This window comes from Rhamphochromis longiceps, linkage group LG16 (genome assembly GCF_057381845.1).
Source record: "Rhamphochromis longiceps isolate RC_006_pf linkage group LG16, R_longiceps_female_GT1.1, whole genome shotgun sequence".
Classification (NCBI taxonomy): Eukaryota; Metazoa; Chordata; class Actinopteri; order Cichliformes; family Cichlidae; genus Rhamphochromis; species Rhamphochromis longiceps.
This window is the reverse complement of record NC_140572.1, coordinates 24,739,927-24,767,313: the sequence shown is the minus strand read 5'-3', so window position 1 is coordinate 24,767,313 and position 27,387 is coordinate 24,739,927. Positions and strand designations below refer to the sequence as shown.

Here is a 27,387-nt window from a genome sequence, read left to right as displayed (position 1 = left end):
TCCTTTTCACATTTAAAAAGTCTTCTAATAAATGTGTTATTTTTGGATCGGTTTTTATTTGAAAACTCTGTCTGCTCAGAATTTGCTCAAAACTGACAAAAGCATAGAATTGAATTTGGAAGTATATGCAGTTGAAGATCATCCTAAAAAAGCACTGCTTGGTGCCCGAATGGTTTATCTACTTTTAAATATATTATTAATCTTTAAAATAAATGTGCTTGTTGAAAAGTTCCTTCTGTTCTGAGAATGAATTGAGGCAAGATTGATTGAAGCTAAATTTGCACAGATTTCCCACTGACAGTGAAGAGTACAAAGCTGCAAGCTTTTCGCTGGTCCTTGTTTGCTTATGGGATTAGGCTCTTTGCAAGGATTTGGTGAACAGCCTTTGTGCCGCATCCTTGTCCATTTAACATTACCGAACAGGCTGTTGTCCAGAGGTTACTGGTGTTCTCATGACCTCACCTGGCCCCAGATGAAGCTGTGCCTAATGGTCTGTGCTAATGGCAAGCTAAATCTGTTGTTAAACCACATCTCCATGGCAACCTAGGTCTCCAGACCACATTTTGCACTTGTGTCTGAAAATAAACCCCACTTTTGTCTCAGAGTAGCTTCTTAATATTTCTAACAGATAAAAGTGAGAAATTGTAGGTTTTTGCAGAAGTATCAGGGTGGAAAAAGATGTACATCTGTAAAGTCATGTCTATCCCTCATCAGTCAGCATTGTAATTCAACCACATTGCAGCGGTGTGGCTCCCCGAGCTCTGTTCACAGTATTAAAATGATTGATCATAGCTTAGATGCGTGTGCTAGGCTTGTCCATCTGTCCTATGTGACAGCTGTTTCTGCGAGTTGGAGAAGATGCCATTGCAATTAACCCCCATGTAAAACCCGTGCAAGAATTTTTTTATGGCATTACTGTGGAAAGATTAATGGGTCAGTTGCTCAGCAGCACCGCAAATCAACCCTTTTTAATTGCATCAGTAAAAAAAACCCAAAAGAACCCCTTCTGTACCTAGACCAGGGGTCGGCAACCTGCGGCTCTTTAGTCCTTATACTGCAGCTCGGCATGGTTTGGGAAAATAAATTAGAAGTATTTAGCTGAAGTGTATTTTATTTATGTTCATTCTTTTTTTTAACTTGTACTTCTAAATTGGAAGATTATTGTGATATTGAAATGAAAAAATAATAAAATATAATTTTATTTTTATATCGCTCTAAATAAGCGTCACACTCGCGGAAGCCGGTGTACCCGCCGAAATACCGTACATTTATCGAGACTTTCAACCCCAGGTAGGCCAATTATGGATCTTCGGATCCACATTATGTCAGCAGCTGTTCTCAACCGTGAACTATGTTAAAAACAAACACCGCTCACGCCTCACAGATGACAGCTTACAGTCCTGCGTAAACATGAAAGTGACTTCGTACAGCCCCGATTTGCAGACGCTGTGCGCAGAGGTTCAGGAGCAGAAGTCCCATTGTAAACCTATCACAGCAGACCCGACAATGTTTGCATGAACATGCTTTTCAGCATCTCTTTATTGACCACTTTTCATACACGGTTGCTGTACGCATACAGCCGGCTGTAACTTTTCAGCTCACAGCCCGACATATACCACCAACAACAGCATAGATGGCACAGACGTTAAGGCGGCGAGGCGTGATTGCGGGTGCCGCTCAGGTGCATCCGCCTCCCCTGCAGCGTCGCTGCAGACGACGCCCCGCCACACACCTTAACCTGGTAAAATACATATTTAGGCAGAATTTTGCAAATATCTATTTTTCTTTTTTTTTTTTTTAGCAGCATAGAGCTTTTTTTCCAATTATTTTTTTTTAAAAGTCAGGGCTCCAAAAGCCCAAAGGCGATATAAGGGTGGTAGCTCACAACAGTTTTTATTTGCTACATGGATCATTTTAGTTCAGCTGGGTGTCTTTTTGTTATATTTCTTTAAGAGTTCAAAATGTGTTAATTACATAAATAAAATGTAACTTTCTCTGTAGCACTTTCATAAGCAACACACCTTAGTTGTTCACACAAAGCATAAAGGTAAAAAACAATATATACAGTGTTAACTTAATTTTAGATGTCAAAAAGTATTTGCGGCTCCCAGTGTTTTCTTTTGCGTGGAAACCGGGTCCAAATGGCTCTTTGGGTCTTAAAGGTTGCTGACCCCTGACCTAGACCATTGACCAGAGAGAAACATAAGAACACTAAAGTCCACCAAAGAAAATCTCAGTAGACTGAAATTGTCTATAATTATTAACCAGTTAGTTGTGTGTAGCACAGACTACATTACCTTGATATTCTACATTTTGTTAGGTACACTACTGCTTGCCTTGTTGGCCTAAATCGATATTAGACATTAAAAGCTTGTATTTTCAGCATAATAAATTATTTTTAAATTGTTGTTTTATGCTGAAATAATGTCAGCTTTGTTGGTTTTTCAAGTTCAAACACACCGATCTTCTTCTTTTATATGATGCCAATTAGTTTGAAGCCAATGTAATGTAAAATTAAACATTAAACTTAGACTCTTAACAGAGTTTCTGAGTATGGTTGACTCCAAAGTTGCAAAAAGGCAGGGGAGTTCATAAAATGCTTTCTTTCTTTTTTTTCCTAAAGGTGGTCTTTTCCTACTACTGCCAAAGATATCGGCTCAGTCTTACACAGCTATCGATTTAGACCTTTTCTGATCAGTGAGAATTTTTTTCAGGTGAGAGTCTATTGACCAAACAATTGACTGGTCGACCCTGACGCTACAGCTATATTCTTTACAAGTCCTTCGCTGCACCTATTGAATATAAATAATTCATTAAGAATGCACCCCTTGCTGGGTTAGTGCCACTCAAGTAAAAAATTTTAAAGCACAGAAAACAACTTACTCCCTAATGTTCACTCAAAAGGCTGATTAGTGTCATACAAGGATGGATAGGAGGCGAGAGGGATATTTACCCTGTAGTCTGGCAGTGAACAGTGTCCCACTTATCTAGTCTGGGTACTGAGGAGGCCTGCAGAGAGACATTCAAACATGATTCTACCAGCATGAATATCAATAACTCTCCAGCCAAGACTGTCAACAGTGGATGTGCCATAATTTATTCTAAAGCTCTTATGAAATGAGGTCAAACCCTCGACAACTCAGCATGGACACTGGGCTCATTTGGATTTCCATGGATGGTAAAACATTTGCGTTTGTGTCATGTACATCTTTTGTTTTCTTTTTCTTTTGTCTTTTGGATGCATTATGCTAATCTGAAAGAGTGTAATTATTTTTTTTCTTTGTAGGAAATGCAACCAGCTGGAGCACCTGTGAAATAGATTGGTAGCGTCCTTCTGCATTCTGTCTGTCTAATTAGAAAACTACAAGTGGTTCTGTTGTTGTTCTTGGCAACACAATATGTTTCACATCGCAGGATTTAGGTTTGACTTAAATACCCTTTTATTTTCTATGTGCTACCAGAGGTCCTCAAAGATTCTCTGTACGTTCTTTTAACTCAAAAACACTTCTGCCCCCCCCCCCCCCCAAAAACACACACACACACACACAGAATCACTTTGCAGAATCACACCATCATTAATCTGTCAGATGCATAAATCTTTGTGGAGACCCAGACTTGTGCATTGTATTCATAAATTCTAGTGTACCCATTGTCATCTTCTATAAATCTTAATTAATGTGAAATTGCCTGCACGTGCGGAGGCTGATTTCCACCCCTTTTCATATATAGGCAGGTAGACACACATTGGGGAAAGGAATAAAGGGAAATGTGCTGTTTAACGGAACAAAAGCTTCTAAATTGGGGGGGAAAGATAATCAAGACTTTGAAATAAGACCCGTGATCCCTGTAATAGGCATGTAACTCTTAGGGAATGTGTCAGAAGGTGGCAACTGTCTGACACTCGTCACGATAGCCATTCCTGCTTTCACATACCAACCCCTACATGGTACAGGTTTTGGACCAGGCAGTCAGAGGAAGATCACATTCGTGTGTGATTTGCTGACTTCAAACATGATTTTAGACATGCAAGTAGTGCACCATTATCCACTTAGTGTGGCCTCCCTACTCGTTGTTGCACTATATTTAGAATCACTACCACTTTTGTGTCCTTAACAGGTGCCTTTTTTCTTTATTGCATTAACTAACAGATAACAGTTGGTAAGGAAAATATTTGGTCAAGGCAGGCCTACTATCAGCACTGAGTTCAGCTGCAGGTGCGGGCAACATGAGAGACTGGGACTGTTGTGGAGGGCCGCACCGTGTTTCTCTCTTTATAAGCTTCTTGGTGTGACCCTCCACAACAGTCCCAGTTTCTCATGTGGCCACTTGGGTAAATTATTTTCACCTCCCTTGGTTCAGAGCAAAGATCCCTGGTAGAGGTGCAGAGCAGACCATGCGCTCATGTACGTGCACGCACATAAGTGCACACTAACGTAGGCAAATCTGTCTTAGATGATTAAGGATCTCTATAAGATACACTTCAATAAATATTTTTATTGCTAATTTGTTTGTGACAAATAACAGAGCAGTATAATCAGCTGCCTCCCCAGTGACCCTGCATCGCCTCAGCCTTTAATTACCAGCTACAATCTAACTTCAGGAACTTCTCCTGGTGGCACATGAAGAAGTCCTGCACCTGCTGAAGGTTCTAGTTAGTGTTCCCTTCATCCTCAGAGCAAATCAGAAGAGCAGAACAATGAATAAACGCTAGAATTATAACTTTCTGTCCAAAATGGTGAAAGTTAAAGTTTGTCCAAAGACTCTTGACTGGTCAGCCTGTCTGTAGGAAAGCACAGGATACGAAGGGTGAAAGTTACCCAGTGACTGCACTATCAAAATAAGAGTGATTGAATTTTCCATTAGTAAACTGACCAGAGACTGTTTTTCTGTGGTTGGATGATTTAAAAAAAATAAAATAAAAAATTGGCTGTTGTGTTTATGTCAAACATTGTCTGTATTTTGGATTTCCACCTCAGGATATCAGACAAGCTCTGAGACTCTAAGATCTACTTCATTTTAGTATTTCTGCTAATATGTGGGTTGTTGTCTTTCTGGTCTGCTTCTCGGCCCCTTTATTGGCATTCCGGTTGCTTCCCTGTCACAAATCTTAAAATAAAACATGGCAAAGATATTGTCTGTTTCATATCTTTTTCCCATACCCACTTAAATTGGCAATTTGTGAAGAGGAATGGGAAATGTCATGGTGCCTGCCCAGTGCTACCCTTCACCTCCTCCTCCTCTTTCCCCCCAAGACCCACACATACTCCTCCCTTTCAGTCACACTTCCCCAGGGGCCAGTGGGGAAGGCATTCCAGAGCTCGGGCTACTGCAGGGCTGTGTTTCAGAGGAAAGAGAGCGAATCGCACACTCTTAGTGTTTCTAGCTCCAAAACCCTTTGCAGTCTTACTTTGCCTGCAGCATCTTAACATTGCATAAAGCACCTAATTACCAAGTACATATGCATTTAAAGCAAAGCTTTCCTGTTTCTAAAAAGCTCAAACTAAAGATTCTCCTCAGGGACCGCACGGATAGATAAGTAATCCTGTGAAAACAAGTAAGAGAAGAATATCTCTAGAGAGTTTGAAAACTTCATGAAATTTGATGGTTGCAGGCAAAATTAAAATCTTGCGGCATGGCCGTGGGGAGGATGTTAGTGCCTTACTTTAATTGTAGCAAACAGGAAGTCATTGAAATGGGAAAAATCCTGCCAAGATGTCACACATGACACTATTTCAGGAATGAACCTGGGCTGAAATTGGAAAAGCCGAAACAAAAAAGCCATAGCAAGAGAGCTAACAAGTCGGTGGGATTTATTATTTATCACTTTATCAGTCTATGTTTTACAGCCTTTTCTCAGGCTGCCTTGTACAGTATTTTGACCGTTTCTATGGCTACCACTGACTGAGTAAAGTGGTCTGAAATGAGAAGGGCCTCATGGGGAAAGCAATGATGCCTCCTCAGTGTTTCCCAGATTGGTTGCATTACTTTGCCGCAACAAGTAATTTTTATTTTTTTTTTGGTATTGGAAACCAGAAAGCTTTGCGTCTTATTAACATATTACATCCAATTTGTCCTGCGTCACTATAGATGACTTGTACTGAGGACCCTCCCCCCACTCTGTATTCTTTATTGTCTGTCTGTCTCTCTCCTCTCTGCGGGTTTCTGTGTGTTAACCATGACAGCTTTTGTGAGACTGTCACCTTGGTCTCGGAAGTACACAGTAAATCCACATTGGCACTCAGTCTAGCGAAAGAATTCTCTTCTTTGGTGGATTGTTCCATGGTCATCGTGCTTTGTGTGCTGACTGAAAGAATCTGCATTAATTATAGTCTTTCTTCATTTTGTGTGTAGGGCTTAAGATTAACTGGCGAGAAGCTGATACTTGACTGAGTTTGTAGTTTTGTACAGTATGTGTGTGCAGAGGGGGGAGAAAAACGTATCGTGGCTTGTTATCGCAACATACTGCATTGACTTATATCATAGTTTGCACCTTAAACTTTAGATTTTTGGGGCAGGCAAGTTGATAAATTAATAGAGACAATACTGTTTCTTTGGTAAATTGTTTTTTTGTGTGTAGCATATATAGTATAAGAACTGTTCACTGAGAAATGTGTCAGCCATCACATGGTATCACAAGCCAATGAGTCAGTATGCATCCCTCCCTTCATTAGGGTTTAATCTAGTTCATTGTCTGTGAATGGTGACAAGGTTGCTGTGAAAATTTGAAGCGACTGGTGTGGAAATGTCATTGTCCTGTCCTGATATGTTTGGGCATACTTTTAATTTGGTGTTAGAGAAAGGGTGTTAGCACTTTGTTACCCTGTTTAACAGTGAAGTGAACTACTGGATAGTACAGAGTAGAGGCAAATAAGCTACATAAGCAGTATACCTTTGTAGGACAATGCAAAAGGCCCGTGTCTTTCACATGGCAAATGCATTTGCTCACAAGGAGTGACGGATCCGATTTGTTTGCACAGATTTAAAAGGAGAAATGCACTACACAGACTCACTTCAGGTAATTACAAATGAGTCAGCAGTGTAAACAGAAAGGTAGAAGTGGAAATGAGATAGGACACATGAGGGGGGGGGGAGTATTAATTTGAAGTTGTAGTGATACGACTTTGGTGTGGATAATCACTTTGCATACTAGCCTTTGTGCATGACTATATAATGTAATCAGTTTGCATCAGAAAGAAACACGAAGGCCTAAATGATCCACATGCATAATTAAAATACTTTTGCACTTTTAACCCATACTCATATCAGTATTTATTCCGTTTTAAGAGTTTCCTTTTATGAAGTTTTAATGAAAATGATAGTTTTTCCTTCTTTATGGCATTCTTGCAAACTTACGAGTCAGCCAGTTGGAACATTTGTTGGAATAAGCATTAAAGGTTGTCATAGTTTGACCTGGTCAAATAATTGATTTGTATGCTAATGTATATTTATCTAAATCAGTATCTTGAAATAATATTGAACTGTTTTTATGGGTTGGGCATGTCCTCGTGGGCTCTGGACCTTCACTTTGATGAGGACGAAAGAACGTGCAAGAGACTGTAATCATTTTTACATCATCCTGGGCCAGCATGGTATAATTAGAAAGGGCTGATTTCTTGAACCACAGCAGGGGTTGAAATTGCAGGCCTTGCCCCAACCAGGGTTTTGGAAAGTAACTGAAATAGCACTGGCGAGTTTCTGTCCTTGTGTCCTCCTGCGTTACTTGGTATCGCTCAGATGGCAGCGCAGTCGCCATGACACGCTGCTGCTTATCCACCAGCACTGGGATGACACGCTTTTATGTGGCGCTTCTTGTTTTCAGAACCAACTACCAAAATTACAACTTTGTCATAATCTCTTTAACATGCATTATGGCTGAAATCTGTATCGGCCACGACCTGCTGGCAGCTTTTACTGCGTAACCAGGAGCGGACTTTGTTGGAATAGTGCTTCCGTCTAAATGGGGGCGGGCGTGTGCCTTGCCCTGCTGCAGTTATCATTAACCAGCGCAGAATCAGAAATGATAGTTCTTTCATTATTATTTAAAAAGTAAAGTTTTATTACATGCACTGCAACCCTAAGCTTTTCTAGACGTTATGCAATTGGCTGCACAGGAGAACGCAAATGTTATGAAAAGTAGTTTCACATTAAAATCTTCTGATTGCTCACATAGGGGCTTTTTTAAAACACATCTTATGCTTTAACAGTCAAGTTGAAGTTGAAGATTTTTATGAGGAAAGACAATAAACGATAGCTCTGTGGTCATGTATGTGGTGGACATGGTCGGTGCCTTAACCCCAGGCGCACTGGGGTAATTAATTGATGTAGGATTAGCAATAGAAATGCAAGGCTTGTCATATGGTTTGTGTTAAATGCTCCCCACTGGGGAGAAATCAACTTAGCTTCCTTGCATCGTCTCATCTCTGTTTGCATAACCCACAGTCACAGTTATATGCACAAACACACTCCCCTAAGGACCCTTTAAAGCGTCTCTGTCAGTGTGCGTGCAGTGGGTCCCACTCAGGTCAAGGTAACGACAGGTCCTGGCCTTCACTGGGTGACCTTTGAATCATTCACAGGTTTTTTTCCATGTCTGCAGGCATGCAGAGGTGTCATTGCGGCCTTTCTGCTTCCTGTCTCTGGCATTCTTCTTTGTTTAGGAGCCCTTTAAAAAACAAGACTGCTTTTTGTCCCCTCTGGTAAGGCAGAGGCGTGGAGTAAATGGGTCCCTGTTTCTGATTAGCCCAGCAGACCAGCGGAACTCATATCCCCAAAGAGAGACATGGGTTGCTAATAGTAGTTTCCCCTCTCGCAATTGAGTCTTCTGTGATTTCTTCAAACCTCAGGCTACAGACAGGAGTCAGCACTAATTTACTGAAGACTTGAAAACTTAACCGAAGCTAATTGACATTACTGTGGTTCACCACAACGGCAGTTACTATTTCGTTCGGTGTACTGACGTATGATCTGTATTGCTAGTTGGGTATTATCTTGAGGTTGATAAATTCATACATATTAATTTGTGGCAATGATGAGTGGGCAACTTTAAATCTGCAAAATAGATTACATTGCTATTAGCCGGCGCTGTGCCTAGATTGGTCTTTCCATGCAGGATTGGTTTTCACTGAAGCAAGACTTGTTTTTTTCCATTTAGGGATCAAACTCTTACTGAGGTACTGAGCAAAGTCATGGTAGAGATTGTGGGAAACAGTTTTTGTGTATGATGCACAGTATTACTGTGTTTTGATAGGTAAGGAAATATCTAGGCCTACGTGTGAGTTTATTTTTTCAAAATCTACTTCAATTGAAAAACTATCAGTAAAGTCTTATGGGTGCAGACAATGCACAGACTAGGACGGAGACCCCTGGGTGCACGCCCTGGGAGTGTTGCTTGGCAGCCACATGGAGAGTTGAAGCTCACAGCCAAACGTCACACCCCACTGAACGGGATTGTGGAGAGACCCTGAGCGCACAAACAGCAGCTGCAGGTGTTAATAATCTGCAAGCTGAACTAAACAGCCAGTGAGTTTGTGCTTTTGTGCCTCTGTGAACTGCTTTGATACCTTTGAGATCAATTTTAAATTGTGATATTTCGTTTTAAAGGGAAACAGAAAAGTGTGCACAATGCACTTTCATCAAGATTAGAGGCAGCATAACATGTACAGTCATATATTTTCAACGAGGATCGTGTTTTTAATATTAGTCATCAGAGAGCAGTTTAGCTTTTGCACCTATGAAGGCCCACCTGTGCAGGCACATGGTCTCTGGTAAGAGTAAAAAAGCCAGTTTTACCTCCTTGAAGTCTCAGTCTTGTCAGGTTTGGTTTATGAAGCTGCTAGAAACACATGAACGAGGCTGCGACACGTTAACTGAAGCTCTGTGGGTTAAGTAAAAAGTGTCTGACAAGGCTGGATATTTTAAAACAAAGATGAACTACAATGAAATGCGTAATGCACTAAAACCTTTTGAGAGCAGAGTTTTTCATTTTTTTGTTACCACAGCTTGAAATATAGTCATTTTCTTTAGCCTTTATTCCCCTGTTTGTGCCCGTTGTGATTTAGTACAACTGTCGGCCTAAAAACAACAGTTTCCAGTTTTAAACGTTTTATAGTCTTAGGTCAGAGACACTCAGCTGACATAGCTGGTTTGGGTGGTGGGCAACAAACACACTGTAATTAGCTGAGTGACAAAATGAAAGGATCTCAGCAAGATGAGGGACGCAACACTTGTTTTCAGAATAAACATGAAAAATAATAAAGGCTTGTTGTTTTCCCAGCTCCGAATTCATCAGTGTTATAGTCTTGCAGAGAGAAAAAGATAACAGTACAGATAAAGAGCTGGAAATGAAACTCTTGAAGTCACAAGCTTTTTCCCACAAAATACCTAAAATACCTGCAAACAACAGACAGTTAGTGAATTGTCTATTATCTCTACTCTGTGGTCAATGACACGCAACTGTGTTTGCACCACTAACGTAATGTTCTCATCTGTACCATGGTCGTGAGAAATTCTAACAGGCCCATGATCCCTGGTTTAAATATATATTATATGACCTTGTTTTTCAGGCATCCAGGTCTGTTTTGACTTTTTTCCCCCCACCTCTACCAGACATCCTTGTTTGTCGTTCCAGCAACCTTGTGAGAGACTTATCGGTGATGTCCTTTTACTGAAAACCAACAGTTTTCACTCTTTTCCTTAATGTCTCCAAATTTCTGCAGTCATTTTTTTTCACAGCTATTTCTCCTTCAGTCCTTACTATGACCTGAATGGACCCCAGAAATTTCTTGACTGTAAGAGAAAACTGGGGCCAAGTTCAGCAAAACTTACTATTAGTGGGGATGTTGTTTGTCAGTGGAGAGAGAATTATCAGGATTCTAACCAGCACATTTTCTGAAAGGCTGTAACTGTACGTATATTTTTCTTGGACTGTTTGATATGTTTTGTGCATTCTGTATCCTTGCCAGAGGCCTGTGAGATAGTTGAGTTTTACAGTTCCAGGGAAAAAATGTGAATTATTTTAGCCCTGAGATGCCGAAGCCTCTGCAGGTTGTTGGGATATCTCAACTGACATGACTCTTAAGTGTTGCTTGTAGGCTGGAGGCTGTGCCTATTGATTAGCAGATGTGGTGGTTGTCAAAAAGAGGGCTCGAGGGTGGGCTACACTGCTCAGCTTCCTGGGTAAAGCACATTCCAGGGTGCTGGCTTGGATGCAGATCTCATCGGGAAGGAACACTGCACGATGGTTGTGGAAGCTTGGACGTGCACTTCAGTCTCGCAGTGTTTGCCCATCCATGCTACATGTGTCTTTCAGGTTTCCTTGAGTTCCAAGGGAGGGTTTTTTGTTGTTGTTATGAAATATCCATTAGCATGTTATTGGTCTGTTTACAAGTGACAGTAAAATTTAGTGAAAGGCTGACAGCCGACTTGGTCATGAAAGCTTTTTAATGACCATGTTTTAGGCGTTTTTTTTGGCATTGCATTTCCATTCCTTTGATGTAATTTCTAACAGTTTTTGAGTCTTTGAAACCTCATTCATGTTCAATATTTTAATTTCAAAAAATATCAGTGAGAGACCAGAACATTTTTCTATTCAAACCTGTGGTACTTGCCTGTGTAACAAGGTTGCACAACAGTACAATGATTGCCCAGACACAAAATTGTGTGGTCATGATTTTAAAAAAGGGACTTTTGCTTTTCTTGTCAAAAGCTGAAGGATTTTTTTTTTTTTTTTTTTACCTGATAGCTGTATGTCTTTTTGACATTCAAAAATGCCATCCTGTGGGAACCAAACTGCTTTCTGCTGCAGGAAAGGTTGCCAAGGTTTCCTCTGAGGTTTTTCATTTCTGGCATTCAGAGTCAGGAAGGTTTTGGTACATGATTTCATTTGTGTCAGCCCCAAGGTCTATTTTTTAATCTAAAGTGTACACTAAGGGTTTTTTTTTTTTCATTCTAAGATACTTTTTTTAAAATAGCAAATTATAACTAGAACTATAAAAAATACATTTATTGAGCTGTCCTTGTAAAATTTTGCAAAGTTGAGTCTTTAAAACCCAGGAGACATGTACTTTCTAATGGCAAGACACCTTTTCACTGGCCCAAAATAAATTAAATAAGGGTGTTTAATGTTTTAGCAGTAAAACGGGGGTATATTGAAGCAGTATAGTTTAATCAGACAAATTTAAGAAGATCAAAAGTTCAGACATATTGAATATTCAGTGGATTCAGCATTTTTTCAGATCTAAGAGCAAGGTTTTGCCAGATTTGTTTAATGACCGTTAATTTAATTATGTGTATAGTTTAAAACAAAAACGACTACATCTACATGTGGTCAACCACAGAAACCTGTGGTTCTGAATAAAGCCACCCAAGCTCAGAAAATGTGAATTAGTGAGACAAGATGAAGCAAACCAGTTGGTAAACACAGCTAATAGTCGGCGATCAGAGTCATATTGCAATACATTGGTTGTTTAGTAGCCCTCAAAGCTTCAGATCTTTTCCTACACAAAAATCCAAAAGACACTAGCAGAGTAAGAAAATATGGTAAGCCTAAAGTCAGTGGGTCTATGTTGGGTGTCAAACATAAGGCTCAGGGGCCAGAATCGGTCCAGCAAAGAGTCCAGTCCTGCCTCCCTTTGAAAAACTTAAGGCAAGGCATAAATTTGAGCTTTTTAACTGTAGTTCTTTTTCAACTTTTCTTATTGATACAGACGTCCCCCATGGCTGTGCGTACTAAACCAAAGTTTAAAAACAAAAACCGAGCACTTTCTGTTAATTAACCAAATCTTTGTTTAATAGTTACAGGCAGTCTGGGCAACAAGCCAGCGGTAATTTTACACATTTATGTTTACAGTTTAATCGTGCTGACAGATTTCCTCCATTTACTATAGTCTTTGTCATGCAGAAAAACTGAAAGGTACAATTGAAAATGCTCTGCTTTTTCTTATATGAAGGTTTATCAGGGGTGAAATGTGCAGCAAATCCTCTTTACACTGACAAAAAGGGCAGTTTCACTGGTCCATCCCACTCAAGATTAAGATTTGTGCTGATTAGGCTTGACGAATATTGAAAAGGGTTATGAAAATATCAGACTTTGCCTAGATCAAGTCCTTCTTTCTGTTTCATGGCATGCAGAAGTGGTCGTGCTTTGTAAACGCAGTAACAAGGTTGTGGTTCTCCTCAACAGGTGACGTTCATAGCCATAGTGTCCAAAGAAGATTCCCGACTGAAGGAAACCCCCAGCCCCAGGGGCCTGGCAGTGGTCTCCCTAATGCACAGGATGAAGTTTTCAGGTTAAGCCTTGCCAAGGGAGTGTCCATGTCGCTCCCCTCCTCACCTCTGCTGCCTCGGCAGTCCTACATGATGCCCTTGCGCAGTAACAAGCGATCACCAGGTACTGCTTGATTAAATTCAGTGCTTGCTTTTCCCCCTCTACCGTCTAATTCTCTTTCCTAAAAGTTAACTGCATGATGCTTGCCATTTTTCATATTATGAATATTTTTTCAGATCTGTTGTAACCTTTAATGTTCCCAAGTTGAGTGAATTTGGTTATTTTTAGTCTTTCTATTTTTTGAAAACCCATCCAGTCACTTAAAATAGATCACACGTCAGGTTCCTTTGCATAACTGCTGACAGCCATCCAGGAGTGCTAGTACAGATTTTAACATATTTATCTCAAAATATAGAAATTGTGAGCTTTGTCATTCTTGGAAAACTAGGTCACACTGTATCGAAAGTAATGATAGCTGGACCACTCTGGATCCCAGCAGTTACTCTGTGGGCGCAGTCTGTTTACAGAGAGTTGTTTTTTCCACTTCACCCTTGTATTTGATCGCCTTGTGTCGAAGAGGAGGCCTCCTGCGACTTCACTGTGTGTTTACACTTTGCTGGCTGATAATAGGTGTGTGTTTACATTTGATCTAAATCCTCCAAAGCTTCTTCTGTCCATTGCGTTGAGGGCATCTTTGTCAGCGGTTGTGGAGAGCTTCAAAGCCAGGAATACCTAATTGTGGCGGAACTCGTTTTAACCTGAGTCTTTGTATTTTGGAGACTTTGCAAAAGGGAGAGAAATCCTTTAAGTGGCCATTGTGGTCCCCACTCACATGTGGCACTCATCTGTGGGCTATCAAGCCATTGTTTAGAGTGGTTACAGCTTTGATCTATTTAGTGTAAAGATGAGGTGATAGGAAGTTTGTAGGTTGTGAATGTCTCTGTGAAAAAAATAATTGAATAACTGCAGTTTTAAGGGTTGAAGATCGCATCGTATTTCTTTGCATTTCTTAGGAAATCCTGTTTGCTGTAGCATTTTTCACTGTTATGCACATTTTCTGCAATTCTCCCAAATCCCAGTACTGAAATAATCCTGAGACCGCGATGCAGTGCATTATGCAGATGTTCAGTGGAAACTGAAAACAATTGCAAATGTGCTTTCTTGTTTAAAAAACACAAATGCCCTGCGAAGTAGAGTTTTGTTTGTTTAGCTGCCACTCAAGTTAAATGTGTTCATTTTCCTCGGATGACTCAGGATTTGCAATGAGTGCTTGAAATGAATGAGCACAAGGGGATGAAGAGAGCTATGAGGCTGGGTTTGTGAAGGAGAAAATGGCCCAGGGGACAGGGGAAAGGGGACACTCATTAAAAGCATATTCCCTCTTGGGGTGCTCTGAGGCATGAAAAAGGGGGAAAAAGTGGAGGGACAAGATAGGATTTTATGGAGGACCACCAGCAGGAGAGGGCTGGGGGAGGGTCTGTTAATTCTCCTCCACTGTCCTCGCAGATAACTGTGAAAACCCATGGACGAGAATTATTAAACACGCTGCAGGAAGGGTTTCAGCTTTGTGACGATGATGCTGAATTTACCTTTTTGTTGAGTCATCAAGGTGTATATTCATTTAGTACGGATCACTCTTGAAACTAGCACGCGTTCATCTGAGTTACAGTAATCCGTATGCAGATGTTTGTAACAGCAAAGCATGAATTATTGGTAAATTCTGACACAAACATAAAGTTTACAAGCGTCTGGTCCTGTTTAATCAGAGCCAGAGGATGTTTTCATCCAGCAAACACATGTGGAGATCAGTCACTTCACAACAAAGGAACAGTGTTTTGGAAATGTATGCTTGACCTGCAAGTTCACTACAAGATACAATATACAGACGTTTCTTGAAGGCGAGGGGTGTACTGCAAAGTGAGATTACTAATTTACAGCTGTCACCTTAGAAAAAAAAACAGCAGCACTCAGTGATAAAATTGTTCACTTGGATCAAAATGCTTATTTTAATACTCCCAAAAGTAACAATTTTCTGTAGCATTAGTCTTTTGTCTTATCTGTAAAACTGTTGCTTTTTACTGTTGTATTTTTTGTGTTATTTACATATTTTTATCACCAAGTTATAACTTCTCTCATTTAAGTAAGGGACACTCATAGGGATCGTTTTGAGCAGAGGAAGAATCACATGACCTGAGAAACACCTATTTTTATATGAGAGTGCAAAGCACTGGAACACAAAGCCTGGCTTGACTGAAAAAAGTAGCTAACCACCGTTGTGATCCCTATTATCTCCAACTGGGGTTTAGGTTTTTTCAAGCTAGCTTGACAAAGAAAGGCAAAGAAAGCCTGACTGTGTTGAACTTCATTTGTAGTGTGTAATATTTCCTGCAGCTTAACATCTCTTACAGAATAAACTGCTTATTATATACAAACTTTGATAGTTCACATGTCATAGATCGGCTTGTAATGGCTATAATCTTCGTTTTGAAGCTAGATATTCATTTTTTCCTCATCAGAAAGTAATAGAAACAATCCACGAAGCTTCTCTAAACAGAGAGAGTTGCTTTTATTCATGTGGCACAACGGTAGTGATTTCATATAACATGGATTATTCAGTGTGTAGAGACGAGATTGATTAGATGTAATAGAAAACAATGTTGCTTCAGACAGGTGAGCCAACACATTTGATCTCCCCTTTTAAAAAATTGCAGTTTCATGTTTTCTGATCGATTTACTAAAAGGGCATAAGGACATGTTCCTATAACTACATAAAAGAGCTTTAAATGGCTATCAACATATAAGTGCCATGTTAAATATAATAAAGCCCGACCTGTTATATTAGGTCCCTTTACATAGTTGACTTGATGCAAAATGTCCCCATTTATTCTTCCTTTTTCTATCACTGTGGGATTGTTTGATTGAGGTCACGAGGAATATTTCCCATATGTATGACCTATATCTGAATACACAACGCTGCCATTTAACTGATTGATTAATCCAGCGATGTTACCTATTAGAAGACTGAAAAGGGCCAGTATATCTAATTTTATTGATACATACATGGTGTGTCTGATAGCAAGGCTTAGTTGCTTAATATGCTCCATCAAAGATCTTCTGCTTTCCTCTGAGAGACATTTCTCTACAAAACAATAACTTGCCAATAGTGGAGAAAAGCAGTTGATTAATTTTTAATGTTTTTGTTTTTTTGTTTTTTTTTAGTGGTGTGAAACTACTCCTGTCAGCTAGTTCAGGTACACCGCATTCATTTATACATGCAGTAAATCCTTAAGTGCATTTTTTCGCACATCTGTTTGGTCTCCCTCCCGTGCTGCACATCAGCGCTGCACGGGCAGGGGAAGTGGTTTCACAGATTCAGAAAGCATTTTGTGGCTGGCCTTCATTTCCTGACACATTGGATAATCTACTGCAGTTTGGAAGGCCCCAGCTAAGTGGTTGTTCTTTTCATGAAAACTTCACAGGGGACAACAGAGAAACATTGAGTTAATTAGGAGTGTGACGGATGCCTGAGCCGCAAAGTCTGGTGGCGTTGAGTGGCACGGCTTTGATCAGCTAAGCCCAGAGCTTAGCCATGAAACACAGCGCTCTGACATGTGTTGTACAGCACCTAGACTTTACTGTGTGCTTAAAGAGCCACTCGCAGGCCCGTGAGGTGATTACGCTCTTTTGAATGTACCTGTCTTGCCTGTATCCCTCTTGTGCTACACGACTGTCTTCTTTTCAGTTTTATTTTTTTAACATGCTGGTTGAGATAGAAAATTGGGTTCAATTTTGTTCTTGGGTTTTCGGGGGAGTTTTTTGTTTGTTTTTGTTTTAGTAGTTATAAATTCTTTGTGCCCCACCTTGTGACATTCTCCTGGGTATCTCCACAGTGACCTCCTCTGGTTATAGAAGGCTATTGTCCCATTTTTGGATTAAAAATCCTAATGGGCTGCTGATTGAGTTACGGGGGAAACCCCTGCACCCTTGTTGCATATGCAGCAGCTTGCAGCATCTCAGTGTTGGTCACAGGAAGTGTTTGAAAAATCATAAATAGCGGCTGAAATATTTTGGTCCCCATGATTTCCACTGAGAGGCTGAGGAATGATTGAGGCTGAGTTGATATGGACGCTCTTGTTGTACGTGCGGTAGCTGTGTGACCTTCCTGTAGGTAGATCCATGCTTTACCTCTTTGTCAGCCTGCACTGGCTCATAAAACAGCTATTCGCATTATTGTATTGCTTTTATGGGCAGTGGATCATTTTAATTGCCAAATATGCACTGTGGTCCCATGGGGATTGTTCTCTGGTAGGCTCTCGCGTGTATCAAAATAGGTTAACTGTTCTGATGGAACGTTGCCTTTTGGGGGCTTAAGGGATGATTAATTTATTGATTAGCTGAGCAGGCCTGCAAATCACCGCCAGAGAGTATGACATGTATTTGGCATAATCTCTCTACCTAGAAAAGCTTGGAGACTCGTTATTTTCTAACATCCATGTGCGAAGGTCACCTTGCTGATACCATTCCTGCTTAGACTCCTTTGTTTTCTCTTTCTCTACTGAGGAACAGTAGCTTTTGGCTTGCCAGACCTCGTCATGTTGCGTGTGTGTGTGTAGGTGGGTGTGTGTTTGTGTAAACTGATGACTTCATTGCTAGTGGTCTGATCCCTTGGCCTCGTTGTTGCTTATCTCCTCTTTATTTCTATTTTGTGGCAGTAGCTGTGCATCAACAGCATCCAGGCTGCTGTCTCTGAGTGGTGGCTAACCGTTTGAGTCATTGTGCAGTGTGTATTTTTTGTTCCTGTTTTGGTTGGTCCCATAACTTTAGCTCTGGCTGTAAGCGATAATAGCTCTACAGGCCACATAAAAATGTTCTGAAGATTATCTTTAACGTCTTTTCCAGAAAGATCTCAAATACCGCAGACATTAGGTAATGGTAATTTTGTAAAACACTTCAGGATGTCTACATAGATTTGCACGTTTTCGCAAAGCCTCATTGATAGGAAGCAGTCATTAACAAGATGTTCAAGTTGTTTCTGGTTTAGCTAAAACCACCTTGTCTAACAGAAGGCTGTTGTTTGCAGTTATACAGCTGCGGATTATTTTGAAACAGTTTTCACATTATTTTCAGCTTAACACAAATAATATTAAAGGAAACATGAAGGCGAGTACAGGTTTGATATATCAGTCTTCTGTCAAGAGGGTAGAAACTCTCTTCAAAGCCAGCTGTAGCCCTTTTGAGGTGAGCTCTCCTGAAGTCAACTCTGGGGTTTTGACAGTTACCAGACAGCCCTGGGGGAATATTGATGCCTTTCCGAGAGCTGAGCTGTAAAAGACCTTGTGAGGCTACAGGGATCCTTTGAAATGTTCTTCTGATGAGCACGCTATGAGAAGCGCTATCCAGTCCTCCACCTGACTGCACTTGACTACACCACAGGTTTAGCTTCTTATCACATGCGGTCTCCTCTTTCTTTCATCTGCAGTGAAATCTCAACTCACCTACTGCCCCAGAAACCAGTGCTGGATAAACTGTCATAGCTTCCTCTGCTGCTCAGTAGTGCTGAGATGTGTGCAAGATGTCGTCGTGTATTATAATAGATTGCCTTTTATGCCACTGTTCCACTACAGATATGGCTCCAGAACACTAGTTGGCAGTAGAGTGTCTGTTCAAGTCGATCCACTCTTAACAGATAAAAGTAGATGGACATGCAAAGGAAGAACTGATGGCACTAAATGGCACAACAACCAGTTGTTGCATGCCGCACTGATGAATTGATTACGACGCTGTTAAGATGAATATCGATTCTTTAAAAAAATAAAATAAAATTTAAAAATTTGACATAGTCCGACATAAATTCGACTAATATCGGCCAGTATATCAGTTAGGCTCTAGTTTGTGGTGTAGATTTAGCACAGAGGCATAAATTCCAGTTAATGCATATTTAAAATCACTTTGTGAAACAGGATATCTGAGAGTGGTGATGATTAAACATGCAGTTGTGTAGTACAATACAAAAATCATATTAACCAGAGAGGACTAATATTTCTGACTGCTAAAAGAAAAAGGAATCACAAGTTTGTGATTTCAGTTCCTAAAGCAAAATGCTTCTAATACTCTATCAGCTTTGTTGGTTGAGATTTTGGTACGAATATTAAAAAGACTATATTATAAAAGACTGGGTGCATTAGACATGGAGTAAACATGCAGAATTCAGAATACCATCTAGCATCATCTTGCCAGCATATATTCGTTTTCGCTTTTGAGTTGAGCTCGTCGTCACATTTGGAGCATAAAGACGAACGTTGTGGGACTGAGTTCATTCTCCTCGGCTGCACAAAGAAGACACACTGTCTCATTGAGAAGTTGAAATGTGAAGAAGTCAGAGTCCATCTTGAAGAATGCTGGGAAAGCTTCTTGATCACTTCCTAGCTATGAACAATCCTCCCTTTCAGTGGTGTTGACTGGACATTGTAAGTTGTTGGTGATAGGTATTTGACAGGCTGGTATGTGTATAAATGTGTGCATGCGCCTGCTGACTGATAGCTTGCTGGTTATGGATTCCTGTGTCTGATAGTGAATACCAACCAGTGGGTGCTCTGCACTCACAGACTGCAGTCTGTATACTTGCTTTTCCCTGCTTGTTTAACATTCATTTATGTCTGTGAAGGTTCTCAGTCATCCAGGTCATCGTAGTCTAAGGAGCTTGGAAAGAAAGGCGTCTGGTCTTCTTTAAGTTGCTTGAAAACGTTTCACCTCTCATCCGAGAAGCTTCTTCAGGAAGCTTCTTCAGTTCGAACTGAACCCCCCCTGGAAATTACGCCCCTGTTGAGGGTGAGCTAAACCTGGCCTGGCAATTTATCTAATATAGCAAATTAAACCGACATAACATGTTTGCCAGTCAACAAATAAGCTTGAAGTAGGGAAATGTGGTCAGTGTGGTCGTATTTGTTCAATGAATAAATTGTTAAATGTATTCTTCAGATTATTTTTTTTCAGACTTCAATCATCCAAACAAATAAATGGCACCAACAGCAGAATGAGATGTTTGGCACTGACAGAGAAGATTTAGCAAGTTTTTCATTAGCACAAACTCAACTATGCTGCTCAACCCACAAAGTCATTTTCTTTACAAATGTGGCACCATTGAGGCGAAATAAAAAGGCCAACGGTATAACATTTATTGGCCAGAAACAAATTTCCTTAGTTTCTGTGCTAGTTTTATAGAAGTTTTAAAAAAGGACTGTTCATGTGCGTGGGCTCACATTCATCAAAAGGAGACGCAGGCAAGCTCGTTCTCTTCTTCTAATCAAATAAGGCTTTTGTAAGATGCAAATACCTCAATAACCACGTACTTTGTACTTGGATACACAGTTTTAAAAACAGTTAATAGAAGTATGTGTCTTATTGTGCAGATGAACCTGTTGTGGAGGTTCTTGTTGTTAAGAGCTTTGTTCACTGGTTGTAGACTGAATCACCTGTAACTTCATGGAGTCAAAGAAAGTATTAGTGTGAGATATTACCAGGTACCCTCAGAGGTCTTGTGTAGTCCATATCCTAATGGATCAGATTTATTTATTTCTTTTTGTAATGTGTAGGACTATCATGGTTTTAAGCAGGAATGCCTTTGTGTCAATGTCATAATAATCAACCGAGATACAAAGAAAAAGCACTTTTAACAAGATTTGAAAGGAATGAAGGTCAAATGTTGTCATCCTGCTTCTGTTTTATACATAGTTATATTTGGGTGCTGTTGGCCACATGCTACTTTCCACACCACTCCAGTTTCTTTTTTCTCTCCCTTAGTTGCAGCCTCCTTTTGCACCAGTCTGCTGGTTTTCTCTGCTGTTTTCCGAGGGCATCGGAATGAGATGGCTTCCTTTTGTCCAGGGTTCATGAGGTGTTCTGGATTTGTTGTGTCTAGCTCTGAGATGTGATGTGGAGATATAGCGTAGTTGATAGCTCGGCGATATCGCTCCCTGGAAAAAATCATCACATCCTCCCTTGTTATGATTTCCTGTCAGTTTCTTTTTACAATTAATAAATTTACATTTGTGATTAATCATATACCCTTTGAAATTGATGCAAGTCAGAGTGCAACTCATTTTTGCCTTTCTCTTGTTGTCCTTCATGAGGTCATATATCAAAGGGCTCAATTTCTGTGACCTTCTCACGCCTGTTATAAATGGCAATTGCTTCTTCATCAGTGCGGAGCGTTAATGGAAACCTGTTAAATCTTGAGATGAGATTTTGAACCGAGAGGAAATTCTTCTGTGCCTTGTCTGATGCTCAAAAATGTGAGTCATGCCGGAAGACCTTTTACCATTTCTCTGCATTATCAGCCCTTAGATGTGGCCTAAAATTATCCATGATGGGCAGCCACATGTTTGTCATTTCTCGTGTGGATCCTGTGCTCCTCTTTGTAAACTGAATCTGAACTTGAACATATGGTTTAGATTACTCAAACTATGCCCCTTGTTGTTTTATATGAAATACAGTCAGTGGAACATATTAGCCAGTTCACTTTTCATCCAAGTTATTTACCTGAACTAAGTGTGTGTCTCGCATACAACGCTCTCCGTCCCTGTAGTCCCGTTTTAATTGGAGCCATGTGACTCCCGGGTAATAGGTTGTGCCTGACCATCTGCAGATGAATGGAGGTTTTCAGGATACTCTTTGGCTGTGTCTCCCAAATAACAGGCTGACTTTGATCGCTTTTGTAAATGCTTCACTAACCCAGTCCCTTCAGGCTTTAACCCATCTGTCTGCACAAATCTGTAACATCCCATTGCGTTTGAATGCCAATCCTTAGATTATAGTGCTTTTAAAAGAAAAATCATCATCACCTTTAAAACAGTTTCTTTGCTACATGGGACAGCTTCTGCGCAGCTTCTCTGAATGGACGCTCCATTTGGTTTTGGGCTTTTACTTTGAGTTCTTCTAGTGACAGACGAGAACACCCAGATTGTACATACAGAAGCTCATGCGAGGTATCAAAAGCCACCATTTTTCCACTATGCATTTCAAGTTGCATATCCATAGATGGCACTGTGCATCAAGCAGAAGCGGTTTTATAAATTGCTCCATTTGATTCACAGGAATTGTTTGGGGTTGGGAGTGACTGAATGTGGTAATGTGGAAATCGCAGTCTCTGATCTCCTGTCTGTTCTCTATGTTATGACTGGGGTTACACATACAGTTATCTGATAAGAGCCTGGAGGAGGAGGAGGTTTTACTTGCAGGAGGTCAAGGCCAAAGTAGTTGCAAAGAGTCGGGGCATGCTGTTTTATGGATTTACAGATCTAAATAACACAGTCACCTCCTGTTTTCAGATTTATTTATTTATTTATTTATTTATTTATTTTTTGTGGTTACATTTTTGATCTGCTCTTAAGTCTCGGTAAAATGTGAGTTCCAAGTAGAGAACTTAAAAATGTGTTTTAACCAGTGAATTGGCACTTTTAGGAAAGATCAGTAGGCCTTTGCTGCAGTGCTGCTCCACCAAACTGCATGTTTATTCCCAGCAGGGCTGGTTAAACGGCAGCTTTTACTGGATATCGGTTTTGTTTTTTTTTTTGTGCAAAAGTATAAATGTTGCACAAGCAGCTGCGCATCTATGAGGATGGGTATGCCAGTGGTGTGCAACATTTAAAATTGTTACATTAAATATTCTAATAATTTAGTTCTTTGCATTTCACACATTGTCTTACCTTTTATGGGAAATGGGGTCAGAGTACTGTCATGGTGTGAGTGCAGGGAACAGTGCAGCTAGCCAAAGTCATCGCCTTGTGCTCACAATGACGTTCCTCTAAGGGCTGTTCCATTGTCCCAGATACATCATCAGAGTTGGACACTTTGCGGTCAATCTAACCAAAAGATGCAACTATTGTTGCCACAATAGAAGGACACACTTTCAGATAAAATAATGGGGGGGGGGATGCTTTGTCTGTTTGGCAATTTTCTTCTCTTGCATTTCCAACAATGCACGTGTGCGCTTGAGCAAGGATCTTTAGTTCACTTAGAGGCTAATTGTTGTGGTTTCCTGCTGTAGTTTACATTCCCAGAGCCAGCTAGCCGCTTTTTTACCGAGAGTCTCCAGCAATGCAGACAGCATTCTGAGTTGTCAGACAGACCAGAGCTGCTATCAACGCAGGGAGCTGTCTGAGAGTGTGTGAGTGAGTTTTATGTAAGCTACGGAGTGCAGCTAAGCCTGTCCAACTAAGACACCACTACCTCTCATCTCCAGTGCCATCTGGAACATATTAATCCTGTGAGAACTCTCTCTCTGTTTTCCCTCGGTCTCTTCTGCATTTCTTTCCCTCTCTCTCTCTCTCTGTCGGATGCACGCGCTCTCTCACTCTCTCATTCTCCCTGTATCTTCTGTTCGTGCTGGCAGGTCCAGTTAGGAAGCCCAAATATGTAGAGAGCCCTCGCGTGCCTTCTGATGCCATCGTGTCAGCTCGGAGGAAAGCGACCGATAACAAGGAGTCGTCCCACAATGGTGAGTTTTACTTTTGCAAATTTTCTAAATGGCTGTTTTTGCTGGGGTTGAGGGGAAAAGTGCACTTAAAAACTGCCGTAAGAGAAAATTATGCATGTCATTGCCTGGGGTCCTCATTGTTGTCAGTGGCTTTTAAGAGCAGGGCTTTGTTATTTAAGGGTAGCATCAGTTACTGATGACTCAGTTTAAGTACACAGTACATGTGAGCCCCGTGCAAACACTCGGTAGTGCCGTGTTTATTCTAAACTGTGTGTTTAGATTACAGAGGAGTCAGTTTTCCAGTTTGTGGGGACATGTTGTCTGAGCAAAGCGCTGGATTTGCGGATTTCGGGGTATAATGGGGACAGGGGCTTTCATTTCTCAGGAACTATACATGAAAATTCTTGTGCTTCCACATGTTTGTGAGATGTGCTTTCAGCGTTATTACTGCCTATTCTCACTTTTGTTGGGCGTTGTGTTTGTGTTTAGGGGTAATGTTCCCCTAAGTGCTCAGTTTAGATTTCCAGTAGAGAAGACTGGGCTCAAATTCCTCCCATAGGCTTAAGTGGAGATGTAAGATGTGTAATCTTTAGCAAAAGGCAATGCACAAAGAGCGCTCTATTGTTATGCATGGCTCACATAACGTACATAGAATTTAGTAACTCGGCACAGCTGACTGTCGCATACTAAGGCACGAGGGTGTGTCTGACGTTCAACTAACATAGAGCTCAGAGTAGGCTACCAGCAGATAGCAGACAGTAAATAAATATGACCTCGTCAGTTTCCGTACCGTTACTTTTATTTACTAATTACAAAAGAGAGTCCTTGCTTGTGTGACTGAGCAGAAATATATTACTGGATAAGTCCTAAACCAATGTTTTTGAGCACAAATGCAAATGCCGTTCCAAAATCAACACCCTATTTCTTTTCTCAACACCTTTCCACTATTCCCCACGCCTCCTTATCTAATCTTACCCTCTTCCCTCTTCATTGCTTAATGATGCAGTGAAAAAAAAAATGCTCAAGGGGAGGTGATGTTAAACTACTTCAGATCACAGAAAGGACTTGTGTGTTTAGTATGGACTCGTCTTCAGTTTCATGGGAGAATAATATGGCATTTATTTTAGCACACTTTATGTTGTAGATGTGGAAGTTGGCCTTTTTCTTCTTAATAACCATTCAGTAACTTAAAAAATTAAACAGTAAAATCGATTTTTCGTAAAAGCATTAAGGCCCTTTGTTGTGATTGTCAAAATTATGGTCATGTCCTTCCTTTTATCTTCAGTTATTCATAAGTGTGTTTAGATCTTGGCTGTAGATTTCCTGGCCACAGCTTAAAGGTGCACATGTGTATATGAACACCCCACACTTCAGTTCATGCAAGAACAAAAACCTTTAATAAAGTCTAAGTATGTCTGTGGACCACTGTGAGAAAACTTCTTCCAGAGATCTGCATGTTTCCAGGAGCGCAGTGAATCTCAATATGTTTTAAAAAGGACGAAGTTTGGCGCCATCTGGATGCTTCCTTGAACGGGCTCTCCCACCAGTCTTGGACACTGAGCGTGAAGGGTCTTCTTCAGGTCATTTGGCAAAACCCACAGAGCTTCAGCAGTCCTCTGCAGAGATCGAGGGGGGAAAGGATGACCGTCTTAGCCGCAGTTCATCAATCAGGCCTTTATTGTAGAGCAGCTGCACTTTGAGCAAAGGCATGACAGCCTATTTGGAGCTTGTCAAATGGCATTTAAAAGACTCTGAGAGCACGAGGAGAAAGATTCTCCTGTCTGACAAAACAGACACTGAAATCGTTACGGAGAACTCTGAGCACTGCCTGCCGAACATAATCCACAATCAACACCCCATCGGGCACTGTTCATCAGCAGACAAATACCTTCCGTGTGGTTAAGCATGAAGGTGGCAGCATCAGATTAGATTGGGTGTTCCTGTTAGTGGCAGGGGCAAGAAGAGCTGAGGAAGGTATGAATGCCAGAAGCGGGCACCAGAGACTCAAAGTACATCCTTTCGGCACATCGATGAGACGAGATGAACCTTTTGATGCTTCCAAACCATAAACAGTATTAAAGATGGATGTGTTCTTGCAGTTCTTGAACTTATCAAAGTCATCCACAGAGGACAAAACTGGTGTAAAGAAATGGGGTCTATAGGAATTGACTCTCATTTGAAGCAGTGCTAGAGGAACTACACTTTCTTTCTCTTCCACAGCTTTTCAGCTCCAGAGGTTGCCCCTCATTCCAGATGCTGAGCTTTAATGTGTTTGTAATATCTCGTAATAGAGTTCTCTCAGAAGTGGATGTGATGCTTGTGGAGTGAAACTATAGCATAATGCTAGGATTAGATAAGGAAGTTGGACATTTTGTTTATTGGCTTATTGGGATTCATTTGCGTAGTTGTAAAACTGATATTGCTCTGCTGTCTTAAAACGAATCAGAAATATGCTGAACTTTTTAAAGCCTTATTTTTTTTTAAGTTGTCTGTATATTATATACACCCTGGTAAGCATTTGACACTTAGGGAATAAGCCCATTAACATTAAAAAAATGTAGTTGTTTTCTGCAGCACAGATAATATACTCAATACAAGTACTGAATAATGGGTTGAAGACTTTCAAGAGTTTGTTGTTTTTAGGACCCGGTTTTGATTTTAATTTAATTGAAATGCATATTAATGACAAAAATACACATTTTAACCATTAAAAAAAACATCTGTGATGCAATAACAGATGAAAAACTGTGATAGGGCTTTCTGTACTGAAGCTGTTATCTCATGCATGTGGCAGATGTACATGTGCAGGCCTCCAAACTATCTTTTTGCTACTAGATATACATGTATAGAATCATTTTACTGCAAGAAATGAGTTACAACTATCCGATAATTTAACTAAATTTTGCATTATGTTATTTTTTGGGTCTGCTCCCAGTGATAGAGATGATAGAGATCTGGTCAGTTTCTGACAAATTAGAAATGACTGCTTCTAGGACACTGCCCAGTCGTATGTAGTTTATTTTTATTGCACCACATACAACTGTTGGTATAAAAGCTCCCAGGCATTTAAGGCATTTCTGTCTTATTCTGTTCTCTGAGAGTGATTTTTTTTTTTTTTTTATATAAATGTTTTTCAGCTGAAGAAATAACCAGTCCGTTTTAAGGTCAGACATCTACTTACTTCTTCCCTTTATTTGTTCTGCGCACAATTATTCAGTAAATACTGCAGACAATCAGCTGATAGGAAAGAAGAAACTTTCCATCGGGTTCTTCTCGCAGCCGTAGTTGGCAGGTTAAAAAATGTTATAGCTGAGAAATTATAAGAATATAACAGCTCATCACCTAATCGTGCATAATCAGGCACTAATGGTGGCTAATTCTGATAGCCCAGATGCAGCAGAGTGAGGCTCACTTACAGTCTTTTGAATACTTTCTCCCATGTGGACAGAATCATGCATATGCACTATGGGTCACATGTGACAAGGACATTACCCACTATTGCTTTTTTTTTTTTTTTTTTTTTTTTTTTAAAACAGAGCATCTTTCAGCTTGTGTTGTCCTCTACTTCAGACAGAGTAAACTGTTGAAGCAGCATGAGACAACTTCATTGCTTTAATAACAAGGTCAGCATCACATTGTTGAGAGACTG

General features: G+C 40.4%; 1 protein-coding gene across 4 annotated transcripts in view; it reads left to right on the top strand.

Moving 5' to 3' along the window:
- Window positions 1-27,387, top strand: part of LOC146651204 (protein TANC1-like) — a 116,830-nt gene that overhangs the window by 22,021 nt on the left and 67,422 nt on the right. For 3 of the 4 annotated variants that reach the window (XM_085383435.1, XM_085383436.1, XM_085383437.1), the window contains 2 exons: window positions 13,181-13,387; window positions 23,655-23,759. In XM_085383435.1, coding sequence (XP_085239561.1) covers window positions 13,181-13,387; window positions 23,655-23,759 — 312 coding nt within the window. The remainder of the gene's footprint in view (window positions 1-13,180; window positions 13,388-23,654; window positions 23,760-27,387) is intronic. The other variant, XM_085383438.1, reaches the window with a different exon arrangement.